General features: G+C 45.1%; 1 protein-coding gene across 1 annotated transcript; it reads left to right on the forward strand.

Moving 5' to 3' along the window:
- Positions 1-3,884: 3,884 nt before the first annotated feature.
- On the forward strand, positions 3,885-25,775 carry LOC142582498 (alkylglycerol monooxygenase-like). Its single transcript, XM_075692293.1, has 10 exons — positions 3,885-4,360; positions 6,904-7,034; positions 10,822-10,973; positions 11,845-11,948; positions 14,645-14,807; positions 15,779-15,924; positions 19,557-19,691; positions 20,610-20,726; positions 23,735-23,817; positions 24,636-25,775. The coding sequence occupies exons 1-10, from the start codon at positions 4,253-4,255 to the stop codon at positions 24,841-24,843; spliced, it is 1,347 nt and encodes a 448-aa protein (XP_075548408.1). The 5' UTR covers positions 3,885-4,252; the 3' UTR covers positions 24,844-25,775.
- Positions 25,776-26,544: the final 769 nt, after the last annotated feature.

The raw sequence follows: 26,544 nt of genomic DNA on the forward strand, positions 1-26,544 counted from the left end.
ACGCTTTCCATAGCATGCGAGCTGACATTGTCCTTGGGGTACACCGCTGGCGTCCGCTGGGGGGTATTCTGCAAGAGTCCCCCTAGTGGACTGTCCATTTCGGCCGCTGCTGGCTGGATGCAGCTGTACGAGAGAGGAGGAGACGAGCGGCTCTAGCCTATCAGCAGCGGCCGAAATGGACAGTCCACTAGGTGGACTCTTACAGAATACCCCCCCCCCCCACCCACCCAGGTCTCAGCAGCAGCTTCGCAGACTCGACGGCACGATTCCGGGCCAGGACTCCGGAAACGGCGACGCAGTAATCGGTACAAGCAAGCGTCGCTCGCGCCGACGCGCCCTGCTGGCGAGAGCCGCAGTAGCTGTTGGTGAGCGCCGGCTCTTTTCGATGCCTCCGAGGGTTGCGAGCTGGATACAGGCGGCCGCCGAAGTCGCTGCGCCGAACTGGCCACTTCACCACCATTGCCCGGGTTGGTTCGATCGTAGTACGGGGCAGCAGCGCAGACGATGTGCAGGTGACAGCAAACCAGGGGTGACTCCACTCACGCTGCGTATACTTAACGCACTCGGCAAGCACTGAAGTAGTGCAAGGGAGAGGAATTCTTCATGCGCATCGCCCACGTGGTACGATGTTCAACTCGGCTAGCAAAATATTGGGCGGCTACTCTGATGCTAACTTCACGTGAACGAAACTCGCTTCCTTGAGTCGAACGAGTAATTTCAATTCGTGCTAGGCTAACTAGAATGAGGGAAGCAAAGTGCAACACCTCAACGCCACGGTCCACCAGGTTGTGTCTCTCCACGTGCGACAGGCAGCTTCGTTAAGCCTTAGGCCTAAAGCGTCGCTACGCTGACAACAACCGGCATCCAAAGAACAACACCCGAAATGGGCACAGAACAGGCAGCCGCGAGGAGACGGTGGTTCTACCCCGCTCGGTGCACAGAGCATCCGAATTGACGGCGCCCCCGTCCCAGATGCTGTCGGAGCGCCCGATGCCAGTCCGCAATACCAGTCAGACCGTATAGCGGCAGCCGTGGCCCACGGTTACTCGGCTCCCAGAGCCGCGACTTCATCAGAGTCGAAGAGATAGAGGAAGCTATTTACATAAGAAATTCGGACCAAGCACGAGGCTTCCGTACTCACTCGCTTCAGACTTGCCAATGCTCCGCTGGCGCTAAGCCTCGCTCTCCCTGGATGTAGACCACATGGCTCTCGCACCTACGAATGTCATTAAAAAACAATTGCGAAAAGGCTTAGCATGTTGAAAAGTTTAAACACACTACAGCCACCGTCGCCTCGCTCAAGGAAGCACGCCGCCGACGCTAGCCCCACGCTTCGGTTCAAGCAAAGGTCTCGAACGAAGCGAAACTGTTAAAACTATCGTCCGATGCCCCAAGAGGTCCACGTTGGGCAGCCATAAGTTGGGTTCTCACCCGTGCTCTTGGGACAGAGGAACGACAACACAGTAGTGCAAACCATCACAAGGACATTTATTGCACCTTTCATAGACTAATGCTTGCTAGCCGAGTTGCTATCCACGAAACATGCCGATGGGCGCGCGACAAATCGCGGAAGTCGGACTCACCGCGCCTGGATAACGAGCGAATATGCTCGCCCCATGCTGGACACCAACGCCTGGTCGTTCGCGCGTACGGTTACGCGAACGGTGGCGCGTTCGAACGATCGTGTTCGTCGATCCCGGGGTAGGCTTCGCGAGACGGTCTCGCAGAAGCATGGTTCGGCGCAAGCGCAGAACGTCCGCGGCGCTTGCCGAATTCGAGCAAAAGAGCAACAGCCTTCCATTATTTTTGCGCCCAAGTCACCTCGCCGTTAGGTGGCGTTAGCAGAGCAGCATTCGCGCCATCTCTCGTACTCCCTGCAAACATACCGACCGCCTCTGCAGAGCCACGCGGCGAAGCCGGATTACAGGAGACGGGAGCTATGCGGGAAAGCAACATATCAGGGGACGCGTGAGAGTCGGGCATCCCCACAGTGTTTGATCGCGTGCTTGCTTGCTTGTTTGCGTGTTTTATCCTTATTACTAAGACTGGAACGGAGGTGGCTCTCTAAAAGTGAAGCCGATCGCCGCTATCTTGTTAGAGGCAAAAAGCACCGGCGTAGCCGCCGTAACACAGTGGGAAGGCGTTCGTCGGGCTTATTGATTGTACGCAGTCGTAACAGAGTTTAACTGATTGCGGTCTGCTCTTCTAGGGCATGACATCTTAGTAAGTCACGCCTGCACCAATCACGTGAAGCAGATGAACCTGGTATAACGTTCGGGTGATTACATAATGTCACGATCCGCCTGTGTTCGCGAACGAGGGAGGGCTCGAGACACCCTCCGTTAGACAGACGCTCCGCAGCGTGGTGGTGACGAACGATGACTGACCGCCGAGCAGCTGTGCTCGTCGGGGTTTATTGGGTGCGGTGACCAATGTTGCCACCGAGCCTGGCAGTCCAACGAAGAATATGCCTGAGGGGGCGTCACATGCTTGTTACACCCCCCTTATCCCCAGTTTGTTTGTCAACAACAAAAAAAAAAAACGTCGAAGTTCAAAGTACGAGGCTCTGCCTCCGTCCTAGCCGGGTTGATGGCTATGACTGATCCCATCGAAGCGTCCGCCCTATGATCGCGACCGCCTTCATGGCGCGTCGCGGCCCGGCTGCCCGTGCCGATCACGACGTTTGGGTCGCGTAGATCGTTTTTCCCTCCGAGACACCGAGTTCTTTGGTTCGTTCCGCTTGCTCAGGCGTACGTTTTGTCTTTGTGTGACTCAAGAGCATGCCAAGCGAATAAGTGGGTCGTGCGAACGGGGTGCAATAACGCTATCGCGTTCCACTCTTGAAGGCGAAGCTTAAGCGTCCTCCAATTTTTTTAACGCACTCCGAAGTAGAAAGGAAAATATTGCTGCCTCATGGAGCGGCGCTCGCACTTCGAAAGATCGCAGATCTCGTGATTCCGCTGCGTTTGCGGCTGATTTTATCGATGGATCGCGCAGCAGCGAGTCTGAGGATACTGTCTTTTCGTCGCACTTTGACTCTGAGAGCAAAGATGACGCAAACCAGCCTGGAATATCGGCGGCTGCTGCCTGGCACGCTTATTACTTGCACTTAAATTGGTCTAGTGGAAAAGCTGTTCAATTAAAATTCTCGATTTTTTGCGATATGGTGCCGATTAGACGGCAATGCATTTTGTATATCCATAATTTTTGTTACATTTTTTTCTTTAGTAGATACAAGCGTGTCTTACAAACTTTGTTCAATTTTATCCCACAAATTTGATTTTGGCACTTTATATTTTTATGACATACATCTCGGTAATGAAACTTTTGTGCGTGAAAAATACATTCATTCTGCTTTTTGGTTGTGTTACATAAAACATTGAGTGCAGTGGTTCTTTAAAAAAGATATCTGGCGTAACCTGCAAAAAACACATATATTCCCCATGCGTGGATTTGCTCATGGAAAGAGTTAAAAAAAAAGATGCCTGTTGCTACAGTTCAACTGTACTTCCTGATGACTTACCAAAATTTACAAAACGCGATGAGCTGGGACAACGGCAGGACTCATAGTCCGCAAGAAAGCACATGGTCTGTCGATTTCTGCTTGTCTGGTGTAAATGCCCTTTGGCCTTAGTACTATGTTCTACTTACTTTTTGTGTCGCTTAGTGTGCCGCCTAGGTAGGTACCTTTATATAAGCAAACTTGAAAATGTAGGCGTGTAGGCGTGGTAGGCGTGCGTATGGCGGCCTCCTACACATCAACTTTGAAGTTCGCGCTGCTTGATGTTCGAGAAGCAAATCGAGCGTACGTTAAGTCAGTCTTCGACAGATGGCAGCACCAACTCCAGCAGAGCAAACGTGTGATATGTTTGGTTGATGCTGCTTCGGCGGTTGGATGTCCATTCTGTACAATTTCCGCCACGTTTGTGTGCCGTCTTTTCAGTCACACTAGCGCACAGGAATTTTTTCTCAAGGGGTACAAAAGCTAAAAGAGCACTGGTGTCCTCACGACGTCGGCCGTAAGCTGTCGAGTGGTTTTTCACTAAGTTGAAAGCGTTACGACACCACTTGTTGCAAGGCCAGCCACGTCTGTTGCGAAGTTACCGCTCTTGGCGGAAAATTGACGCAGCACGAAACACAAACAAGAATTGCTCTCAGCGTTGCGACAGATCATACTCGCTCCGGTAGATCAATCGAAATGCACTAAGCAAGGCGTCGTTGGAAGGCGGCGACGGCACCGCCTTGCAGGGTCATGGATCTGCCCGAGATTGCGAAGCGTTTGGGATACCTTGTTTACATCGTCAGCCCGAATGAGACGTCGTTTGAGAAGCTCGAAGACGTTCCCGACTACATTGTACAGGCGAGTGGCGCAGTTATGTCTCCAACTTCATGGATTCAGAATCACAGATTGACGCGCTTTAAATTTAAGTACTAATCTGGGCTGCTATACTCAAAGGTCTTGGTCATAATTCGCGCAGTTTAGCTATACGGTATGCAGCTGTATGTTGGTTGCTATGCGTGGATTTCGACATTGTGTAAACACTTGCACTGACGGTATCCTGTTGCTAATAAAAAGGCGTACACATGTAAGTGCTGGGAGTTTCTCATCTATCATGACGAAGGCCCGGAACATACGTGCATGACCTTCTCAACCAGCATGAGAACTGAAAATCAAAAGTGTGTCATCCGGCTAGTGGCGACGCTTTGGCGCAGTGTCTGGACCTCTTTGGCGTGGTAACGATGGGAAGGAGTGCGGCGTAAACGACGAAAGTAAATTAAGTAAAGTAAATGCAAGACGAAAACACCGCTCATCTGCATTTCTCCATTCGGTTAGACTTCCATTCACTCGGTCGGAGCAGTGTGGTCACTGTGGTTGTGTGTCTGCGTTGGCATACGACTCTTTGTTGTATTCCCGCGAGCGCAGAATATATTTACCCAGTCACGTTAATTTGACAGTCGACTTTGTAAATAAAGAAAGTGGTTTTTATTGTATTTAATTTTAATGGCTACATGAATTCTTTTATGGAAAGATCCACGCCTCATGTGCTGATGTTATTTAGGCAACGTTTATTGAGTATTTTTCAGAGTAATGCATCATAAATGTTAGATTACCTGCGGAATAGAAATGTTGGCAGGTTAGCCGGACTATTTACATCTATCTTGTTGGCCGCTAGACTTGGCGGGCTGTCTGAGGAGGTTAGATCGAATGTCTTTATGGGTCATTGTGTGGAAACAACGAGAGGGTCTATGTCCTTCCTTTATTTATGCTTCATAAACAAAGCACGGGTTCTTGGGTACAATATAAGAACATGAATACTGCAGTTTATGCAGATTCTTTGCTGCCTTAGAACGCTTGCTCGAGATGGTTGAGCGTACACAGTTGTTACGCGCACTAGGCTCAGCTTGGATAGATATATGAAGTCAAGCACTGTCAGCGATGACGGCTGGACGAGCAAGTGTTGGAACTTGGAAAGGTTAGGCGGTCGGGCCAGCCTTAGTTCCGGAAGAATTTGACGCTGCGGCTTCCATCACTTGACTCTACGCAAGTTACAATTCAAACTGACATTATCGATGCAATAAAATGTCAATCGTACAGAGTTTGGAAGAGAAATTCAAGAAAGCGGACATAGCTTCAACGCAGCTTATTTCCCTGGTCTCCAGAAGTTCTGCTGAACAGTGGGATGAATACCTGGGTGAACCAGAAATCTAACTACAGCAAGTATGCAGTGACGGCTCAATGGAAAACGCGGTTCTGATACTTGGCGCCGGCCAAGACGGATTGTTTGGGCCAAGTTTGGCAATGTAGGTTGGGGCGAGCTTGGGGTCCGACATCGGCGTAACGTCAGCCGTCCATGCAGTGGGGTGTTCGGCGTTGTGCGAACTACTGGCCAACGAATAGCCCAACATAAATCCTCGGGTGGCTCCGATTTTTCTCAGTTTTATTTCTCTTTATTTTACACTGTCTCGTGCGGATGTAGAACCTTGTGTGTAAACATTACATACCTAGTCTAGGTGTGTAATGTCTAGGTCAAGGATCTTATGTCTAATTTTCTATTCGCTGACATCCTCCTCTTCTTCCTTACAAAACTGCTCCATGCACGAGCGATTCCATTCACACACTGCCATTCTCACCGAGTCAGCAAAAAGCGTGTCGTTTGGATATACTCCACAGAAAGGGATCGGAGAGAATGACAACGGACAGTGGAAGAGGACATAAGCGCTGACTGTCAACTAAATTTTATTTTGGTATAACAGTGGGCATATAACAAAGAACATCACGTATGCGTGCTTCGAGTTGTAAAAAAAATACACAAATAGCAAAAAAAAGGGGGGGGGCGCTACAAACAAGAGAAAAACACGACATACAAGGCATATAGAATCGATTATCGGCAGTCAAGATGCAAAACTTTTTTTTTTTTTATGGAGGGCAACTGAAGGCTTACTAACGCAGACGTGCTTGTTTTTGGTGTGGTATGCCTCCATGAAAGGCATCACCGTTGTTCCAACATAAACTTTAGCGGAGATTCAGCGCTTGTTTACGTCTTGTTTTACTGTCCCTTGTCGTTCTCGTTGTTCACTTTTCTGTAAAGATGTACCAATTTCCTGAGCTAGCGATTCCGGTGCAGTCGGATATGCTAGACAACTAAAAAAGTCGTAGCCCTATAGTCATTACAGAAAACTTTCTGCATCATAGCAGAGCCTTGTCTCCTCCCGCCCCCCTCTCTGCGTGTGTGTGTGTGGGGGGGGGGGGGGGGAGTGTATATGGTAAGGCCGCGTGCAAGAGTGCAGCTGGTCGCACTCTTGCAGCGGCACTAAATTCTGCTAGGAGCTGCCAACATGTGCTGAACCGCCTACTTGGAATCGAATAGAGTCTGTCTCTCCTTTCACGTATGCTACTCGCAGGTTGTGCCTCTGTTTACGGCGTTCCTGCTGGTCGAACTGATATTCAACGTCCTGCAGAAGAACAGCGACCGCTTTCAACTTGACGATGGCCTGACCTCGATAGGACAAGGCATTATTCAAGAGTTATCCCGGTGAGCCGTATGCGAGTGGCGAGACAAACGTACCCGCAGAGAACTTAAAGAAATTGAGACTCGAAATATCGTTTTCTTTTATTTAAAGATTGTTGTTTTCTTTTCGTGAGTGTGCGTGGATACCAGTCGCATATCAAAACAATCGCACATTATCCGTATGAGTTCTTAAAGGCAGTGCAGCAGCTACCGAATCTGTATACGGTCGACACATCGCTTGTATGGGCTGCAGTAAGTACGCAAAAGCACTGAATACGTCTAAATAGAGTTAAAACCGCTCATTGGGTACAGCGCGCCTTCTCGTTCGCAGCGCGTTTGCTAATAAATATTCGCAGAAAAAGAACAGTAACAATCGCGAGAGATATTTAAGTTAGGAACATAACTTCCATTATTTAATCGAGTAAATAGGCCGGGTACATTGCCTCAGAGCGAGCGGAGCCGTTGAAGAAGTATCGTCTGAGTCTGTTACTTTCTTCACAAAAGCCAGGGGTAACTCTCTAAACATTCAATAGCTGAATATCAAAGCCGTATTTCCAGTTCATGCTAGGCAACATTTCTGACTGTTTGCCTCTGAAGATAACGTATTGTGCCACCATAGGTTCTTCGTGCCAGACCTGAAAGCTTTAGCTTGTCCGTGCGCGTATGTTACCATTTACGAAATGCTGGAGATGAAAACATCAAGAGCATAAAAGATGTGCACGTCAACAGTAAGAAAGCACCACAAAATGTCGTTGCAAGTGCTGCTGACACAGAGAAGAACATGGATGAGTTTCCTACAACAGTATGGGAATATAAGGAACTGGTAGACGTTATGCAGTAGGAAAAAGACAGACAGGGCAAAAAAAAAAAAAATTTTTTTTGGAAAGAGGAAACAACGTAAGTGGTAGGACAAGGAAATAAAGCAAGCTATAGAAGAGTGTAGGCAGTTGTCTAGGGATCATCGAGAAGAAAAAAGTTGGGATTACACAATGAAAAGGGGCTCCTTAGATGGAACAAATACCGAGAAAAAAAAGTGTGGTGAGTGAGCTCGTGCAAGAAAAGAATTAAATACGCAAGTGAACGTTCTGTGCTGAACATTCACAAAAGAGACAGAGGCGCGCCAAAAAGATTCTGGAAGCACGTAAGAGCACTCGGAGCTCCAACTAAATATTCGAAAACGACTATAAGGGATTCAGACGGTAACCTCTTTGAAGATGACGATACGCTTTGGTACATCACAGACGTTATTAGGGTAACTTCGGCACGAAAGGAAGCGAAAAGGACTATAACGTATCCAGAATAATGGAGAAGACCGAGATAAAAATATAGCGTAGATATCTGTTACTGGAAAAAAAGCAAAAGTAAATATCTCTATTAAAATGGCCGGCGTACCCGATGAAATCCAAATACAGCTAATCCACAACCTAGGTCCAAAGAGAAGGCACTGCTGACTAATGCCATAGAGCAAGTGATTAGAACGAAGAAAATTTCAGTTGGATGGCGTGAAAGCAAGGTGAACCTCATTTACAAAGGCAAAGGTGATAAAGATAAATGAGCTCATACAGGCCAGTTACAGTAACGTGAGGGACAAATAGAATGGCAGTACAATCAAAATTATAACTGTCGATGTTGGGGGACAAAAATTATGTACTCGGGGAACTACAGAATTTGTTCATATCAGGCAGAAGCTTAAAGGATAACATGTTTGTACTAACTCAGTGCATAGAAGTTTCAGTAGCTCAGAATAGACCATTATGGATAGCACTTCTAGATATTAAAGGAGCCTATGACAACGTAGACAGGGTATTGTTATGGGATATTCGCGAGCACGAAAGCATAGATGATGATTTCGTGAAGCTGCTGATATATATATATATGTATATATAGAGAGAAAGACAACCGAGTACAAATTGCATGGTATGGTCGAAAATGTAATGAAGTGGTGGAAATTCACTAAGGACTGAAGCAAGTTTTTCCGCTGTCACATGTGTAATGGACAAATGGTGCAACAAAAGGCCTCCGGACTGACGTATGCGAACGACTTCGTGGAATTAGCAGACAATGCAAAAGGTTTACTGACACTTGGGGATACCTGTCCCAATGTAGCGACAAATCTAGGCTTTAAGTTTAGCACAGCGACATCAGGAGTTATCATCTTTAATGAAGACACGAGTAATTACGTGGTGTCAATTCAAGAGGCAAGCCATAGCCATAGTGAGACAATATAAACGCCTCGATGCATGCACGAAGAAAGGTTTACTCAAGCACCCACCAAGATAATCTGAAAGTAAAGGGGAAGCGGAACGCAGCAATAATGAACAATAGAGCACTCTGGGGCACAATAAATATGAGGTGGTGTATGGAATCTGCAAAGGAGTAATGGATCCAGTGCTGACGTTGGCAAATGCCATTGTGTGCTCAAAATATTCTATCCTGGGGGGGGTTGGAAGCTAGCCAAAGATCGGTAGGCAGTTTGGCTCTGGGAGCGCGCGGCAGAACCACAAATGAGGCAGTACAGAGGGACATGGGTTCGGCCTTTTTTGAAGTCAGGGAAGCGCAGAGCAAAACTAGTTTTCAAGAAAGGCCTAGGAACATGGATAAAAATAAATGGGTGGCTAAATGGCATAAGTATCTCTACCTGAAAAGCGTAGATGCAGAATGGAGGAAGAGGTCAAGAAAGTTGGCAACCAAGTACAGGGTAATTGAAAGTGTAAATTGACAACCAGAGTCATGAGAAAAAAAGTGAGAGAAACAGAAACAACGAATTAGGTGCAAGAAATGGAAACAAATAAGATCATGCAGAACTACAATAATGGGCAGAAATATATTAGAAGGTAAACTGTATGATAACACAAAGGGCAGTGCCTTGCTTTTTGAGGCTCGAGCTGGTTGCCTCAGAACAACAACATACCGGGGCAAATATTCGTAACAAGATGACGCATGTGCATGTGTGTGCTGCAGCGAAAATCGGGAGACCACATAGCACATCATAATTGAATGCAAATTGATTCACCCATTGAGACCCGTAGCTTACACGCACCTTCCAGAACCGCTTGGATTTAAAGCGGACGTAAGCGTCCACCGGTCAGTCGAGGTAGGCTCGTTTAGAGTATTTGTGAAAAAAAAAAAAAAGCAGGGAAGAGATTGGTACGACCGTATTCATTACAACATAGGTAGCGGTACAAGGTCGATAGAGAAGTTTCGAGGAAGAAAAAGAAATATTAAAGAGATGTATACAATAATGTTGGAATGAAAAACGTGTACAGCATACCTGATTAAATCAAGCAGGCTAGGTTAGTATTTGTCACCGCCCCGTTTCAAAGGGGATGCCAATAAGTCGAGGTCGTCGTCGTCGTAATAATAATAATAATAATAATAATAATAATAATAATAATAATAATAATAATAATAATAATAATAATAATAATAACACCATCATCATCATCATCAATTTATGCTTTCTTTCCATTCATATATCCGGTGCTCTGATATTCCGTATATGTCTACAGACCAGCTTCATCTATAATTGGAATGTCGGAGCATGCGCAACGCCCGGTTTTCCCATGGAGTAGCTACGAACATCCTATCAGGTCGATATATAGAGGTTCACACGTTTCAACCTATATTGCAAATTTCGAAAGATGCAGCTTTCCTTTTCCATTAGCGAAAAATGGGGAAACACGTGCTATCTTCGTTTCTTTAGCCTATTGAATCGTCGTTATATTGTATTGCTTGGAAACGAAGAATGAGAACGGCTACGGAAAGAGAATAGGTGCTGACATTTACACATATCTATTCCTCCTTCCTACAGCCTCTTCACGGAAGGCACCCTCCTGGCCGGTTACATCTACGTGTACAACAACTTCAGGATTCTGACGCTGCCTTGGAATTCTACGGGAACATGGTTCTTCGCTATGCTCGCCATCGACTTTGCATACTACTGGGTTCACCGCTGGGGTCATGGCGAGTGCATGAACCTCATCTGTCGGCGACATTGTATTGGCACCGCGTTAAGAAAAAAAGAAAAAACTTTTAAAAACTAGCGCTACACTAGTTGACCTTATTCCGTAACGTTAGAACCGTCCAAACATTTGCCTGCCTAGCTAAATGTCTACCCAAGGGGACTAAAAAAAATCCAAGGACACCTAAGCTCTTGTTACGAGTTGTGAATACGAAAGCATCAATGCTCAACTGAATGCCGCTGAGCGGTCCTAGTTGTGAACACCTCACAAGTTGAGCCGCTTGGCCAGCGCTTCCTAGATAGCACAAGGCCGATCCACTTCGATCCGTGACGTCGTGCTACCTTGCTCAACTGGCCATAGAATCTAATGGGGATGTTCCCGAGTAAGCAGCGGTGATTTTGATGTCACACTATATCGTCACGCCGGGCTTGACAGTGGAAAATTCGGTCCAAGTAGAATGACATCATAAATCAGAGTGCACAGGCCTACTATCTCGGTTTCTGAGCGCGAGGTCATAAGTTGGAAACGCACTACCACCAACGTTTTTCCTTTCGAATTTGTTCTGTTTTTGTGCACTGATTTTAATTCCGACACACCGTTTTCCGTAGCTGGATGGCCGCATCGGTACGACAGATTGAACTTTTCAGGAAGCGTCTACTTGGATATCGCCTATGTGCAAAACAATATTTGATGTCCCATATTCGCAAACACTGTGCCAATATATGTTCGCACTAAAAAACTTCGAGATTTAGACGACAATAATTCGTCTTTCTAGCGAAGATTAATTTCTGTATAGGGTAAGCACCGGTGTAACTTCCCATTATTTAGGCACATTTGGTCTGACATCTTTCTCGATTCCTTGTTGCATGCAGAGGTCAATCTGGCCTGGTCGGGCCACCAGGTACACCACAGCTCCGAGTTCTACAATCTGACAACGGCCATGCGACAATCGGCTCTGCAAGCTTACTATGAACCCGTAAGCATGCGCGCTGATTTCCTTCGTATACAATGGCCAGGCTGGGTTGATACACTGATAGTTGACATTGATCATTTGACACCAGAAAGTAAACTATGCAAATGCTAAAGTAACCAGTATTTGTTTTAATGTGTAGCATGCGAATATTAGGTAAAGCGCCGACCAAGTTTTGAAAGGAGCAAGAAAGGCAAAAAGCTTGAACTACCGAAACTATTGTATTTTAATGCGTAGCATTCTTTGGCTAAGTGCCCGGGGTAATTTTCTGCTACATTCCTTTCGTTACTTCCGCTTTCGTGCCTCCCCAAAAGACCTCTAACGCCATCTAGGCTTGAATATGTGAATTCGCAAGCTTCTGTATGCTTACCGGTCAACTATTTGTTGGCTCACTAGCCTTCGACGCGATATTTTGTCCGAGAGCCGCCAGGTGCTGACACGCATCCGCCCAAACCATACAGTTGCATGCGATAATTACTAGAGGAAATCCTGGCGCTAGTGTCTACAGGAGCTCGAAGGGAGCTGGTTCAGTTAGCATGGGATTGACGGTTACTACATATACTTGCCTAAAGTTGGTCCATCAGCCAGCGGAGCCCTGAAATAGTGATCCCGACCATCGATAAGCCTGACATGAGGTCAGCTCAAAAGCTAATAATTCAATAAAGTTTACTCGCTCACTCCTTCTGGCAAATTGATCATTTAAACAAAGTGCTGTTCCATAAATAATTAAATAAACACCATTAAAAATGTCGGACGGCAAGGTTTAAACACACGATGTCCAGTACAGAAGCTCGGTATTACAACCATTACGCCACGGGCGCATGCATCGACAAGCGGCATATAACTCGCGGGTAAGTGGGCGCGTTGAGACGCCTGACGGGTTTCGAGGTGCAGTCTCGCTTGCGTAGACAAGAAACGCGCGGACAACGCAAGCAACGAGAGTATTGCGCCTGCAACAAAAGGGAGAAGCTTCTAAAGAGGACGCGTTGCAAAGAAGGCGGGTGCGTCGTTGGACAAGTTATTCGAGAAAAAAAAAGCGCTACAGCAACATTTCTGTCATAGCATGCATGGTATTATTTGCAGTTGCTTATCTCTTAAAATACGGCAGTCTTGGCTTCAAGACAACAGTATAGGCTTGATAAGTAATCATTACGAGACAGAGAGAGAGAGTGCGCTGTTTCTGTGCAATCTTTTTTTTTCTGCTCTCTTTCGCAACATGATTCCTATCGTAAAAAAATCATGACATGGGTGCGAGGCTTGTTTATTTCTTCCTTTCTTTCAGGACGTGAGTGTAACAAATGCAATAGAGATTTAAGGCTGATTTCGATGCCTCGAACTATCATCGCTGACCACGTGAATACTGTCTCCCAAATAAATATACAATGCATACATTTGTGTTTATTTTCATTTCACGAAACGTTCGATTTATGCATCGCGCAGGTCATAACTGTAATGTCGTGCAATGTTTCTTTTTATGCACTACTGTTCGCATGCTGTGCCTACATGGTGCCACAAGGTCAGGAGGACGTACACTGTGAGACGTCGGCAACGATTGATATGTGCCTGAGGAATAATGGTGCGGAGAGATGTACGTAAAGAGAACAACGACACAATATCTAAAATACCGCTTATGTATCAGTACAGATATGTTGGTACATTTAGGACTTGTATACACAATGTTTCACGCGGCGCGTATCCATTCTGGGGGGGTTAACCAGGAATGACACGTACACAGTGACACATACGCAGTGACCCGAGAATGGGGGAAGGCGGAATGTGTGAAATTTCAAAGGTACCTATAAAAACCCTCGTCCTAAACATTGCGTAGGTCAAAGCTTATTTCCTCTTTACTTGTGCTTTCATATTGAATCAGGTCGGAATGACGTTCCACGTGATTCGCACTGAAAACATCTACCACTTCTGAAGCCTTTCAACCGTGAATAAACAGCAGAGACTGCACGCCGGGGTGCAGACGTGGCTGCGCAACTATAGCTTAAAATACGCAGCTAATGTGCCCGTGTGCTCTTACTGGGGTTGGCCGCTAGGCTTGGTTAGGCATTTCGCGGTGGATATAAAGTGCGTCCCAGCTAAGGTTAGGCGAGCTGTCCAACGAGAAAAACATGGTGCAAGATACCATTTTCAGTTGCAAGAGGTCTGACGACCAAACACCGTAGGTCCTAAAATCCCATCTTGCACCGTGCTTATTCAATCTTTTTTTTTTTCGTTAAGCAACTTGCCTAACCTAAGCTGGTACATACGGTGTAGTGATACTCTATACGCTGTCTTGCGTCGTCCCGGCCAGAAGTGCAATTTATTAAGGTTGATAGTTGAGGGAGTCGATCGAGTAGGTATTAATGCATTAATAAGAAACGGCACTTCGTATACCCAAGAGTCAAGATGTCATGTTACAATCGCTATCTCTTTATGTCACGCTTTGTTACGGGCTTCGCTGCGCAACGACATGCCGGAAGTGCCGCAGAGATTTCTTTGGAGTTTGGCACCTCCAACATCGCTGACAAAGAAGGTTCAGTATCTAACGTCATCCGCAAACATGCACAACAGCGCCTGTGATACAATAAACACAAACACAATTTGGTCAGATAGTATTTGTCCTTCTACTAACCCTCTGCTGTGTTCCGGGCCGTTCAGGTGACAGGCTTCGCGTGCCGCCTTAATCTCACCGACACGTGCGTTCCTTGCAGGTCCTATACCTTCCTCTGGCGCTGGTAGTGTCACCGAGCGCCTACATGGTGCACCGACAGTTCAACCGACTCTTCCAGTTTCTCATACACACCGAGGCTGTACAGACGCTGGGCCCGCTGGAGCTAGTGCTGAACACTCCGAGCCACCATCGTGTGCACCATGGTAGGCTATCGTTATCTCGTACGTTCAACAAATACGTTTAGATATCATCAATGCTAAAAAATAAAATAAAAATATAACCGTGTTCCTTGAACCAACAGACGACCATTCAATAAAGGCGTTTGCAAGGGCGCCAGACGTTTGACGGCTGGGAGAAGAAGGAGGGGGAGTGGGGTAAGAGAAAGCTTGGATAAAGATAAATGGAGGTTAGAGAGCAGCTCGGCGGGGAAGTAAGAAAGCCTGAGAGCAGAGCAGTGGATTTCGAACTGAAGATGAAGAGGAATTTAAGGTAATCTATATAGGTAGATTATAGTTCAGGAATACCAAATACCGTGAGCGGAAACTCAGAAAACCAGAGAGCACGTTAAAGCGAGAAATGAGGGTTGACTAAACCTTGTAAAATCCCTGTTAGCGCTTATATTGCCTTACCTTCTCTGTCCCTGTCTCAAGTTTGCGCTATTGTGCCGATGTGATGTACCAAGAAGCCCATGCTGCTCTTGTGACCTGTAAATCCGGCACTTGTCCGCCTTCGCGTTGCGGATTTTGACGGCATCTGTTCAGGGCTAAGTAAGTATACTCTTTTTAGAGTGAGGAGTGATTGCACTGCACTCCCAAGCAACAAGACTCTCAACCTGACCGCTTTTGAGAACTTGCTATTAAGGTCGGTTAAGACCGGCGAAAATTCCAAATTATCAACGGCGTCACATTGAGCCTATGGACGCGGTTTTCGGGTGCGATATTCAAGAATGGCAGATCTGCCTTCGTTTCCTCCTCTATAGCGGAACCTATACCGCCAAAAAGATGCGAATATAATTTTGAAAAAAGAAAAAGATATTCTGCCAGTGTAAACTAACTTAACATTCCCTCTATAAAGGGAACATTTGTGTGTTTGTTCAGCGGAGTGACTTGCCAGTCCTTGACTTCTATTCTTCGTATTTATACTTACAACTGTGACGTGCCTGTGTTTTTGTCAGGCAGAGACCGCTACTGCATAGATAAGAACTACGGTGGCACGCTGATCATCTGGGATCGTCTTTTCGGCACGTTTGCGGCTGAACAACGCCGGCCGGCGTACGGGCTCACCCATTCCGTGAACACGTTCGATCCATGGACTCTACAGGTAAGACGTTGTCTCTGGTCTCCTGCGTCTTTTCCTGCGAGCACGATCGCCTTAAAGATTGTTTGCACGCACGAAAACACGCTAGGTCCGTAATTTCTGCAGTGGCCAAATAGCATCCTTAAGTAATTTTAGTAATCAAGCACCAACAGGTATTCCATCACATTAATCATAAAATTTTGTTGAATAAGCTTGACAGATATGAGATAAGAGGACTTCCTCTAGATTTACTTAATTATTACAGCTACAATGGACGTCAGCTCGTATCGACTAATGGCTTAGGTTCACACACACAAAAAAAGAAATAGCTTGCGGTGTGCCATAATGAAGCATCCTATTAATGAGACCAAATCTATCACACTGCAAAATTAATACTGTAGGCTGACAATACTAGCATATTTATATCTTCAGATTCCTACTCACATTTAATAAATATATATAATGACGCCCTAGCGCAAATTGCTCTATGTTCCGAAGAAAATTGCCTCAAATTCAACTAAACCAAAGTAATAAATTTTCCATGCAAAAGCCACACATATCTCTTCAGACTACAATTTACTGTCAGATTTCCTGCCTATTGAAATTGCACACAGTGCAATTCTACTGGGCACTTATTTATCATGCGTATTACAGTGGAATGAACATATCAACTTCCTTCTTCGCAAATTGTGCCAGGTGATCGCCTAGAGCCTTAAATCGTAATAGACACGCGTTCCCCACAGCTATAAAGTTGCTTGTATATAACGGTTTGCTTGCTTCTCACCTTAATTATTGTTGTTCAGGATGAGCTACAACAAATGAGGCCAACTTGAGCAACTTCTTTTTTTTAATTTTGGGCTTATTGCGTGGCAAAATCACCATCTGATTATGAGGCAAGCCGTAGGGGAGGACTCCGGAAATTTTGACCAACTGGGGTTCTTTAACCTGCGCCTAAATCTAAGTACATGAGTGTTTTTACATTTCGCCCCCATCAAAATGCGGCCGCCGTGGCCGGGATTCGATCCCGCGACCTCGTACTTAGCAGCCCAACACCATAGCCGCTAAGCAACCATGGCGGCTAGATTCTTATTTATACCGAAAAGAATGTTACGTGCAATTGCTAATCTCCCGTACACTACCCATACTGACTGCGCAGTCGTTAAGTTCGATATTCCTAACGTTAATGAGATGTACAAAACCATAATTATGCGCAATATGTACTCTGAAAATAAACAGAATTGTACTGTCCTCAAGAACATGGCCAACGTAATCGAAAATATACCTTGCCGTCTTACCCTTCACCCCGAACGGCGGAAGGTACTGTTCTCGAGAACAGAGCACTCTACCAAGGCTCCTTAACAAATACAGCAAACTGTGTATCGATATGCGAAATTTTGAGATTGCTTTGTTTTCACCATGCTTGCGCATCAATACATAGAATAAATGTACCTAAATGATGAGGATAGCGGGAAAAAAAAGCTACATTTCCGCAAAGCTTCACTAGACCGGCCGCCCCCTGCTTACAAAGGCACGCAGCAACGGAAACATGCTCTCACAAAACTATACACAGGGTGTCCCAGCTAGCTTGGACGAAGATGTCAAAAATACCCCAGGAGCTCTATAGAGAAATGGTACCGACTGCACAGTGGCCGTGGTCGTGTGTACTTACGGCCCGTTTTCATCACGAATTATTACTTAATTAATTACTTTTAATTATTTCTTTAATTATTGCTTGAACCGCAAACATATAGATTACAAAGTTGTAGGGCACCTCAAATAACCTCCGAGTCAAGCACTTGTTCAGTGCTCAGGTTTGCCTCGTTGGCTTTTCCGAGAAAAAAAAAAGCGCGCGAAACATCCAACATACGAAATAGATAGGCGCTCGCGCGCCGCTACTCAAGCGCTCCCAAGCGAATAGCCACGGATACACGGGTTTACTAGCGGAGGCAGCTCGATACAGGGCGTCACGCTATGTGATGGTCGCGGCATCAAGAGAACACGCCGCTGACGCATTGATAAGCGTTGCGGAGCCTTGTACGATGCAACGATAAGAGAATGCAGCCGTATATCTTTCAATGGTTGCTTGTAGGCGCTTGAGTAGCGGCGTGTGAGTGCGCATCTATTTCGTATTTCGCGGGCTTCTTTTTTTTTTTTGGAAAAAACAACCAGGACCACTTCAGCACGAAATAAATGCTTGATTATGAGGTTATTTAAGGTGCCCTACCACTTTGTAATTTATATGTTTGCGATTCAAGCAATAATTAAAAAGTTCACTAAATAAAAGTAATTAATTAAGCAATACTTCGTGATGAAAAAAATGCTGGCCGTAAGTACATAGGGCTACGGTTACTATGCAGCCAGTGCGATTTCTGTAGAGCTCTTGGGTATCTTTAATATCTTGGTCCAAGTTAGCTGGGGCGCCCTGTATATATATATATATATATATATATATATATATAGTGAGTGTGAGCCAGCCATGTGTTTCTTTTATAGCAACAATACCGCCACTAATGCTGTAAGGCTCAGAGATCTTCTGCAGTACGCTCTTCCTTGTTACGTCCTTCTCAATGCTATCCCAACGTAGATCTCTTTATCACCTAGCTTGCGCTTCTTATATGAATAGTTTCTCAATTATCTGCAGGCACTTTCCACAATTTCCTGGATAGAAAGCTCTATACAGTACGTTGCCGCCTTGCAAGGACACATTGCTGAATTATTTCGCAAGTCAACCACATTGATCATGTTCACGCGCGCCAATACATTTTTTTTGCAATTTACGTCACTGCTGCGGCTTAATAATATTTGCTGTTCCCCTTGTCGATCACTTTTTATGGACCATTACTTTGTGCGCATGGTGTTATCTGATGCGCGTGCTAGTTCAAAATTTTATTGTCAGACTTATTGTGGAGCAAAAAAAAAAAAAAAATGTACTGACTCGATGCATCGCAGGCAGCCAGAAAGTTTGCCACTTCACTGCTTCGCGTCAGTTGAACTTCGAGGAGGCTCGATCATCAATTTTATTGCCATCACCTATAGAAATGTTTCTATAGCGGCTGTGACTACATCAAAGGATAGTAAATGGTTATAATTGCGAAACAAGGTCCTCAATGGAGCGTTGTGAAGAACATTAGGAAAGAACCATGTCCACCGATTACTTGTTCGTCGTGGGAGAACAGCGGCTAGCGCTAATGGGGACGTGGACATATATGAGAGGCCTGTTCTTGTATCACGGACAAGCTTCTGTGAATGAAAGAGAGCCACAGGATCGGAGCCTCTGCCCGTGTGTTACTGCGCCTAGTAGCCGGCAGATTTTGACGGCACTTTCTGCATCGGTTCTCTAAGCAAATAGGGAATCGACGCAGTTTGCTTCTTGCGACGGCTTCGTATTTGCCAAATCGCGGAAGAGCGAGGCGGAACTTTAAAATTCAGATTTGACACTGAGTGGTGAATTCTGCCTCATTAGTGGTAAGTATACTATGTGCGAGTTTTCTGCCCCTCCGCTTAAACATACGCGAATGAATTTGCGGGACTACATTCACGAGCGCTGTAGCGCATGCGCTTCACCCCCGTAGCTTTCCCTTCTACCGATGATGAAGTGAGGCATTGCTCAAATGCTATTGATGTCTCCCCTTACCATGCCCTTTGGCCTCTTTTAGATGCACCACTTTCTGCACATATGCCGGCAATTCTCGACCATCAAGGGACTTGGCAACAAGCTTTCCACCTTGTTCAAAGGTCCTGGATGGCAACCTGGCAAGCCGAGATTGGGAGATCCGAACGACATACCAGACGTGAGTCACTCAGCATTGTCGCATAGTTACATCCTACAAAACAGACACATACTTTTTTTGCAGCGAACATACCTTTAAACCGCACGCACTACTCGTCTCATAAAGCGAATATTTCCTAGATAACTTTCCCCGTCTCTCCTGAGCATGGCTGCTGCTGCTGACCTGCCGTATTAATAAGCGCATGCCCCGCGTCGCGTAGCACGTGCGCGGGAGAGCACGTGCACGAGTGAGTTTCGATTATGCCATCGACGAAGTGAAACGGTAAAAATAATATTATTGCTTGTCGTACTTCTCTCGGCACACATCTGTCTTCATTCCTCCCTCGACGAACGTCACCTTGGTCTTAGTGACGTAGCTGCGTCGATGCGTCCGCCTCACAGTGTGCATTCGCACGAACTGCTGTTTGAACGTAAGCTTAGATTGTGAAGGGTGTAGAAGATAAACATTGGCGTGGCATCGCATTGAAATTGTAACCGATATGGCGCATAAACATAAACATTGATTGAGACTGCTTGCTGCATAGGTGACAGTAAAGACAATTTATCATTTCGTTTCATAGAATTTCAGTGACCGGCTCACGAAACCTTTCATTCACAGAAATTCTAAGATATGTGTTGGATCTGCATTCTTTTTTTTTTTTTCATTTTCTTATTAGAGGGTTAGGGTGAAAAGTGGAGAGTGAAGCGTGGAAACACGTCTGTGTGCACAATATAAGCAGCACTTTTGAAAAAGATCTCGCCCCGGGCTTTCCTTGTTTATTAAGTGCATATATCGACAGAATTTTGAACATCGAGAAAATCATGGAGTGAATAAATTAGAAGAAATAGTTTGGGATGCTGGGCATGTTCGAGCTTTGGCATTTAATGCACATTTCTAGCATTTCGCTGTTAACTGAAGATTACATTTGTTATTGTGCAGGTACGCAGGCCCGTGGAAACGTATGCGCCAAAAACCACGCTGCTATGCAAGATTTATGTAACACTGCACTTTGCCATTATAGTCATCGGCTACGTGAAGCTGAAACATTGGAGTTCAGTGAGTAGTGCCACTTCTCTTTTCTTTTCTTTGTTTTTCACGCGCATAAGGAGAAGCAAAATATGCGTCTTGGAAACATTCGGTAACTTGCTTCTTATGCAGTGGTGTTTATTTGTGATCACTATGCACAGTAAGAATGTTGACAGTTCGCCATTATGCTTTCTTTAGAGGTGAAAGTAAAGCGTAAGTTCCGAGGCGCTGAAAGCGCATACATTCACTACAGTGTGAGACCCATTGAAGTTCGTCACGCAGTACTACACAGTCCAGATCCTTTATAAGAGGCGCAGCATGTTATGTTTTCTTTGTTTATTTTTTGTTTTTTTGTTTGTTTGGTTGGTTGGTTGGTTGGTTGGTTGTAATCGGTGTACAATTTTAAATTTGAGAAATAGTATACACAGGCTGCATAGGCAACGCTATTAGAGGGTGACGTGCCATCACTAAGCGCGTGTCGGAATTGGCAAGGGCTTCTTGCGCGCTCCGAGCGCAGTACTTATTCACAAAAGTTAATAAATGGAACCCTGGCGCTAGCGTCTACGGAAGCTGTAAGTACAACGGTTAAAGCAGCGTGGCAAGGATGGCTAGTACATGCCATTAGCATAAACTTCATCCTTCTGGCTTCAACCAGCATCGTGACTTAGCAGATCATTAACTTTCAACAATATATCACGTTCCAACGGGAACATGTTGTAACTGGAGCATGAGAAAGGCAAATTTATTGCCTTGCTGTTCATGTTTAGAAAACTGTGTTTGTTGGGAGGTATCGAAAGAGTAATAAATAATGCCGTAGGAATGTCTGATAGCCACAAGCACGAAGGTGAAAGAAATGCACGCGACGGTCATCATTCCAATAACAGCTGAAAGATGGCTCGAGCAATTTATGCCGGAAACGCTACGCTTGTCCCAGCATTTCCAGAACATTCTTGCAACGGACGCCCCACCTCGCCTCAGAAAAGTGCAATGCCGCACAGCCCCGTTGCTAAACTGGTAACTGCGCTTCAATGATACTCCACTTCGACTTCTGAGCGAAAACACTGCAACCGCGCACTTTCAAGCTGGAACTCCACTTGAGCGATTTCTCGCGCATGCGACATGACTGTACACGATGGCGACGAGCGGCACGACTTCTCGTCTCTCGATCGCCGGTTCTCGAATTTCAGAATCCGTCGCTCGTCGCCCGGAAGCGCTGCCTCTACGTCGTCGCTCCTCTTTCGGGTGTTGTTGGGGGGAGCTAGCACGCCTTTTCCTCAGTCGGTGCAGCTCGCTCGAGGTGTCAAGGCTCCTTCAAATGCAGCGACTCGAGCAAAAAAAAAAAAAAAAATATCGTTGCTGCCGCGCACGTCGCTGAGCGATTTTTGCTGCCACACGCGGCATGCTCATCGCCATTGCATCTTGTGCAACTCCAGGCGAAATACGAACAAACTTTATTACTATTGCGTTGGCGGGTTGAAAAGTCTCAAAGACGTCATCGATCCTGTGCAGCAGAAAGCGCAAATATGACGAGACTCCGTTGGGGATAGTTTTGCAAGGGATGGTGTGCTGGCTGTGATGTATACGACCATTCGAATTCCCGATGTCGGTCTTTTGAGCAATGGGAGCGAAATTGGGCGGGGCACAATTGCCGACAGTGTCATTTCGGCGTTATGATTATGGCATTCTTTGCGACATTTAAAGGTGTCGGACAAATTTGCGTCGAATTACATTATGCATATCCAGTGGCGTCGATCGGCTTCCCGACGCCCAATGAAGTTGTATACCCTTCCCGACACCCGGCGCGGCTGCTCGATGTGTAACACTCCTCCCCTGTTCTCCTTCTCTTGCCACTCTCTGCTATTTCTTAACGCACATTTTCTATAAAAAATATGAAATAATTTAAAAGGGCGACACTGCTTTCCTCTATCGCATTCGGCTACGAACCGCGGAGAAAACAAAGGCTCGGCTGGCGACCGCAGCACAGCCACCGCTCAGCGGGCTGCACCCATTCAGAGGGCCGCACTATACATATATATGAGAGGAAGTATAGTCTGTGGGTATAGACCGGTAAGTTTATAAACTTGCTATATAAATCGTTAACTTCCCTGAGAAAGAAGATACCTAGTCGTTGTTTCGCAATAGGCCGTCAACGCAGTGCCCGTGGGAGTTGAAATTGAGAAGTCTATGATAGAAAGAAAACTCAGAAAAGTCGAATCGTGGACAAAAAAGTATTTTAAGAGCAAGCTTTATCTCGGGTTCTCCTATCTAAATATATGTAAAAGGAGATTTCGTTTTTCTGGGCAACCACTGCACCAAATCTGACGAGGCTTGTTGCATTTAAAAGAAAAACTTAAAATCTAGTGACTGTTGGTTTCGAATTTTCGATTTATGCTGTCAATTTTTATTAAAAATTCGCGAAAACCTAAAATTTTCTAAAAACGAAACTATCAACTTAGCAACTCTGTAACTCGTCAACTAAAAATAATGATACAATTCTGTGAAATGCATCTACTAGTACATCCAAAGCGGACGAAATTGATATCTTACGCATAAGTCTCAAAAAAATTAATAACATGAAAATACAGCTTTTGCAGAAACCTTCTAAACAACGTAACAAATTCACGTAAGATATAAAATGGCATATCTGATTTGTCCGCTTTCAATGATCTAATGAATGTCGTTCACAGAACCGCGACATCTGTTCTTGATGCAGAGCTGTGAATTTTTAAACTTCGTGCTTCTATTTTTTTCTAACTTCCGAATTTTCGAAAATTCTTGTAACAGAATTCAAACCCTAAATTGAAATCCCGCTTCCAACAGTCACTAGAATTTAGCTTTCTCTCTAAAATGCAACAAATTTCATTAAAATCTGTCCCGGGGTTATCTCGAAAAAACGTTTTGGCGTTTTACATGTATTTGAATAGGCCGCGTCGGAGTTGGGCCTGAGCTAAAGCTTCCTCTTAAGTATGTTAATTTTGAATAATTCGCTTAAATAGAAGGCAGATGAAACAAACGATTTCATGGTTTCACGTGTGCAGGTTATATCCAGCGGCACGCTTCTTGGTGGAATTGCCTACATCTTCTTCTCGCTTGGCACAATGGGCGCCCTCTTGGACAACAGGTGAGTAAACTAACAGCACGTGTTTCACTAGCCTTCTTCTCTCCTGCAATTATTTGAGTGCCTTGCTTTAGGCTGGCCGAGTATGTCCACGTGAAATATTTCATTTCGACAAAAAAATATGTATGTTCCACATTTCCAGCCTCAAAGAACCGACAGGAAGTCCGCTTTCTTTTTATATTTCGCTTTTGTTTTCTTTTTTTTTTCTTTAAAGACGTTTTTACTGGAAACGACTTGGAGCTGCGGATAACAGCCATATATTGAATGCATCAACATTTTGTAAAGCAAGTCGAATGTCTATAGGTGGCTTGTGACCGAATTCGTAATATACATTCTCATGTTCTAAAGGCAGGGCAGCACACGGTAAGCCTGAGCGAATCCTGTCATCGTCCTCACCCTCACGTTTGAATGTCTGCGCACACTGGGAGGTCTAAACAGGCCCTGCCACGTTTGTCGCCGACGGCACAGCAGTTTCCTTGTCGTGCGACAGCAATCTAGGTCTTGGTGCACACACACACACACACACACACACACACACATATTATATATATATATATATATATATATATATATATATATATATATATATATATATATATATATATATATATATATATATAATACAGCCTCTGTTGGCTAGAAAGCAGGTCAGAGGTAAGAGTGACAAAGAAAGAAATCGCACACCACCAGCATCATGCTTATTGTTGTAGGGCGGAAGTAGATCTCAAAAAGAGCGTAGTTGTTCTCTCTAACAGTGCGTAGCTTCGTGTGGCGCGTCTCACTCAAGCCGTGTCTGTTGGTCAACACCGGGTCTTTTACAGGAGCAACGCCTGCGCAGTGGAGGCGCTTAGGTGCGCCCTGATGCTGGTGCTGGACGCCCGCGTCTTTCATTTGTCAGCGATGGCCAAGTCGGCGGCTGCCATCGCGTTCCTGAACATCGTCAGGGCAACGTACGCAGCTTCGTTGCTAGGCTGTGTCGCCGTCAGCGTGAGAGCTGTCACGTGGAGCGTCAAAGAAAAAGCGGCCTGAGAACGTGTGCATGCTCGTGTGCGTGCATGCAGACGAAGTACTCGAATGCCGTGCTGCGGGCTATTTTATACGTGCTTAAATACATTACCGGTGACTTCTCACTTGCTGTTATTTTCGTGGCCGCGTTGCGCATATATCATGAGCTCAGATTTCCGAACGCGTTTGCTTGATTTGTCCAGACGGAGAGTGTGCCTTAGCCAAGTTTTCATACCATGTTAATGTGATGGTAAGAAAGTAGAGCGTAAAAGCGTGATCTGGAATGCTGAGATGTCTTGTGGTCCTGTGTGTGACGAAGGCCTCAACGAAAGAAATCAGGGAGGCATGCGATAGTCACTGCGCTTATATGTTTATGGCAAACGCTTCAGACGCTTCATAGGGGTTGCGCTACACTATAATTGTGCTGTCGTTTTTAATACAGAATCATCTACTGTATTGTCTAAGAGAGATTATATTGCATATGGTCTTTCAGCCTAACTTTACGTATTTACGATATGGAGTTTTTTGTTTTGTTTTATTCCACCTGTGCACAGAGATCTGCTTCAGGAAAAATATTTCTGGCTGTTAGTTATTGTTAGTTAGTTATTGCCACATGCGGGGCAAAAGGCAAATTCAGAGAAGGTGCGTTTTGTGGGAATCTCCACAAAGGCAAATATTGCTGCAGCCGAGCTTAAGACATGTTTGTGGTGCATTGTCAAGCTACCATTGCACTGTGCCTGCCATCGTTTACTTCCTGCCTTCCAGCGCTGACACTTTATCAGTTAACTTTGCTGCTTAATACATGTAATCTTTTCATTCTTTAACGAACACCGTATACTGCGCATAAGTGCATATGAAGGTGTAAAGATAACCTGTTTATTATAAAGCGGAATCAAGTTCAGTGTCTGACGGAAGCCAGTCACGTGTACGGAAAATAAACGCCTTTGTTTATTTTACCTGCGAACAAGGCTCCCGTGTGGGAACCGAAACGTCTTCTTTTCTTTTAAATTTTACTTTGGCCGGCGTAATGCCCCGGGTTTTGTCTACCCTTTTCACCGTATAAAGCTGAATGATCATTCAGGCTAATTTTAATCGCAAGCCTAACCCTCAAAATTTAATCCTACTTCATGAGCACCGCCATTCAGAGTGCTTAAAGTTTATGCACGCCTCCTTTAACATGATAACGTTGTTTCTCAATTAATGAAGTCAAAATTTCAAAATTTTCGATAACTGGAAATTATCACTGCCTAAACCTTACACTTTTCGATGCTCGTAGAAACATGTTTAGTCTTTCTACATTACTCTGATCGCTGGATCCATTACCTGGAAGTGAACTCGGACAATCGTTTGAATTTTTAGCAACAGATAAATATCTTCAGTGCTGTGCAAGTATTTTTTTCGGTTGCTTTGCTCACCGCAAACTCCTACTATTACCCTGTGTCGGATGCAGTACGTTTATATTAAGCAATAAGACAAACATTCTGGCTAACCTAACGACAGTGGCTTTTATCAATAGCTTTTTATGCTTACATCAATCGTATTTGGTGTTGAACCAATATTTCAATGAGAAAATATTTTGTTACTAATGCCTTTCTGCCTGTCACAAAGAAAGTCTATTGCGCAACGTGCCACCTAAAAAAGAAGCTCAAACAATGCATATTAAAAAAAGAACATGACTTGGCTTTCCATCGCACTTCGTGTCTCCTTCAGGTTTACAGTGGAAGC

The sequence above is a fragment of the Dermacentor variabilis genome, chromosome 5 (assembly GCF_050947875.1).
Source record: "Dermacentor variabilis isolate Ectoservices chromosome 5, ASM5094787v1, whole genome shotgun sequence".
NCBI classification, from domain to species: Eukaryota; Metazoa; Arthropoda; class Arachnida; order Ixodida; family Ixodidae; genus Dermacentor; species Dermacentor variabilis.

Excerpts from the sequence above, each read along its gene's own strand:
- LOC142582498 (XM_075692293.1), top strand. The coding sequence starts at position 4,253 with ATGGATCTGCCCGAGATTGCGAAGCGTTTGGGATACCTTGTTTACATC. Across the intron at positions 10,974-11,844 it reads GGTTCACCGCTGGGGTCATG|AGGTCAATCTGGCCTGGTCG; the intron begins GCGAGTGCATGA and ends TGTTGCATGCAG. Across the intron at positions 23,818-24,635 it reads GGCGCCCTCTTGGACAACAG|GAGCAACGCCTGCGCAGTGG; the intron begins GTGAGTAAACTA and ends GGTCTTTTACAG.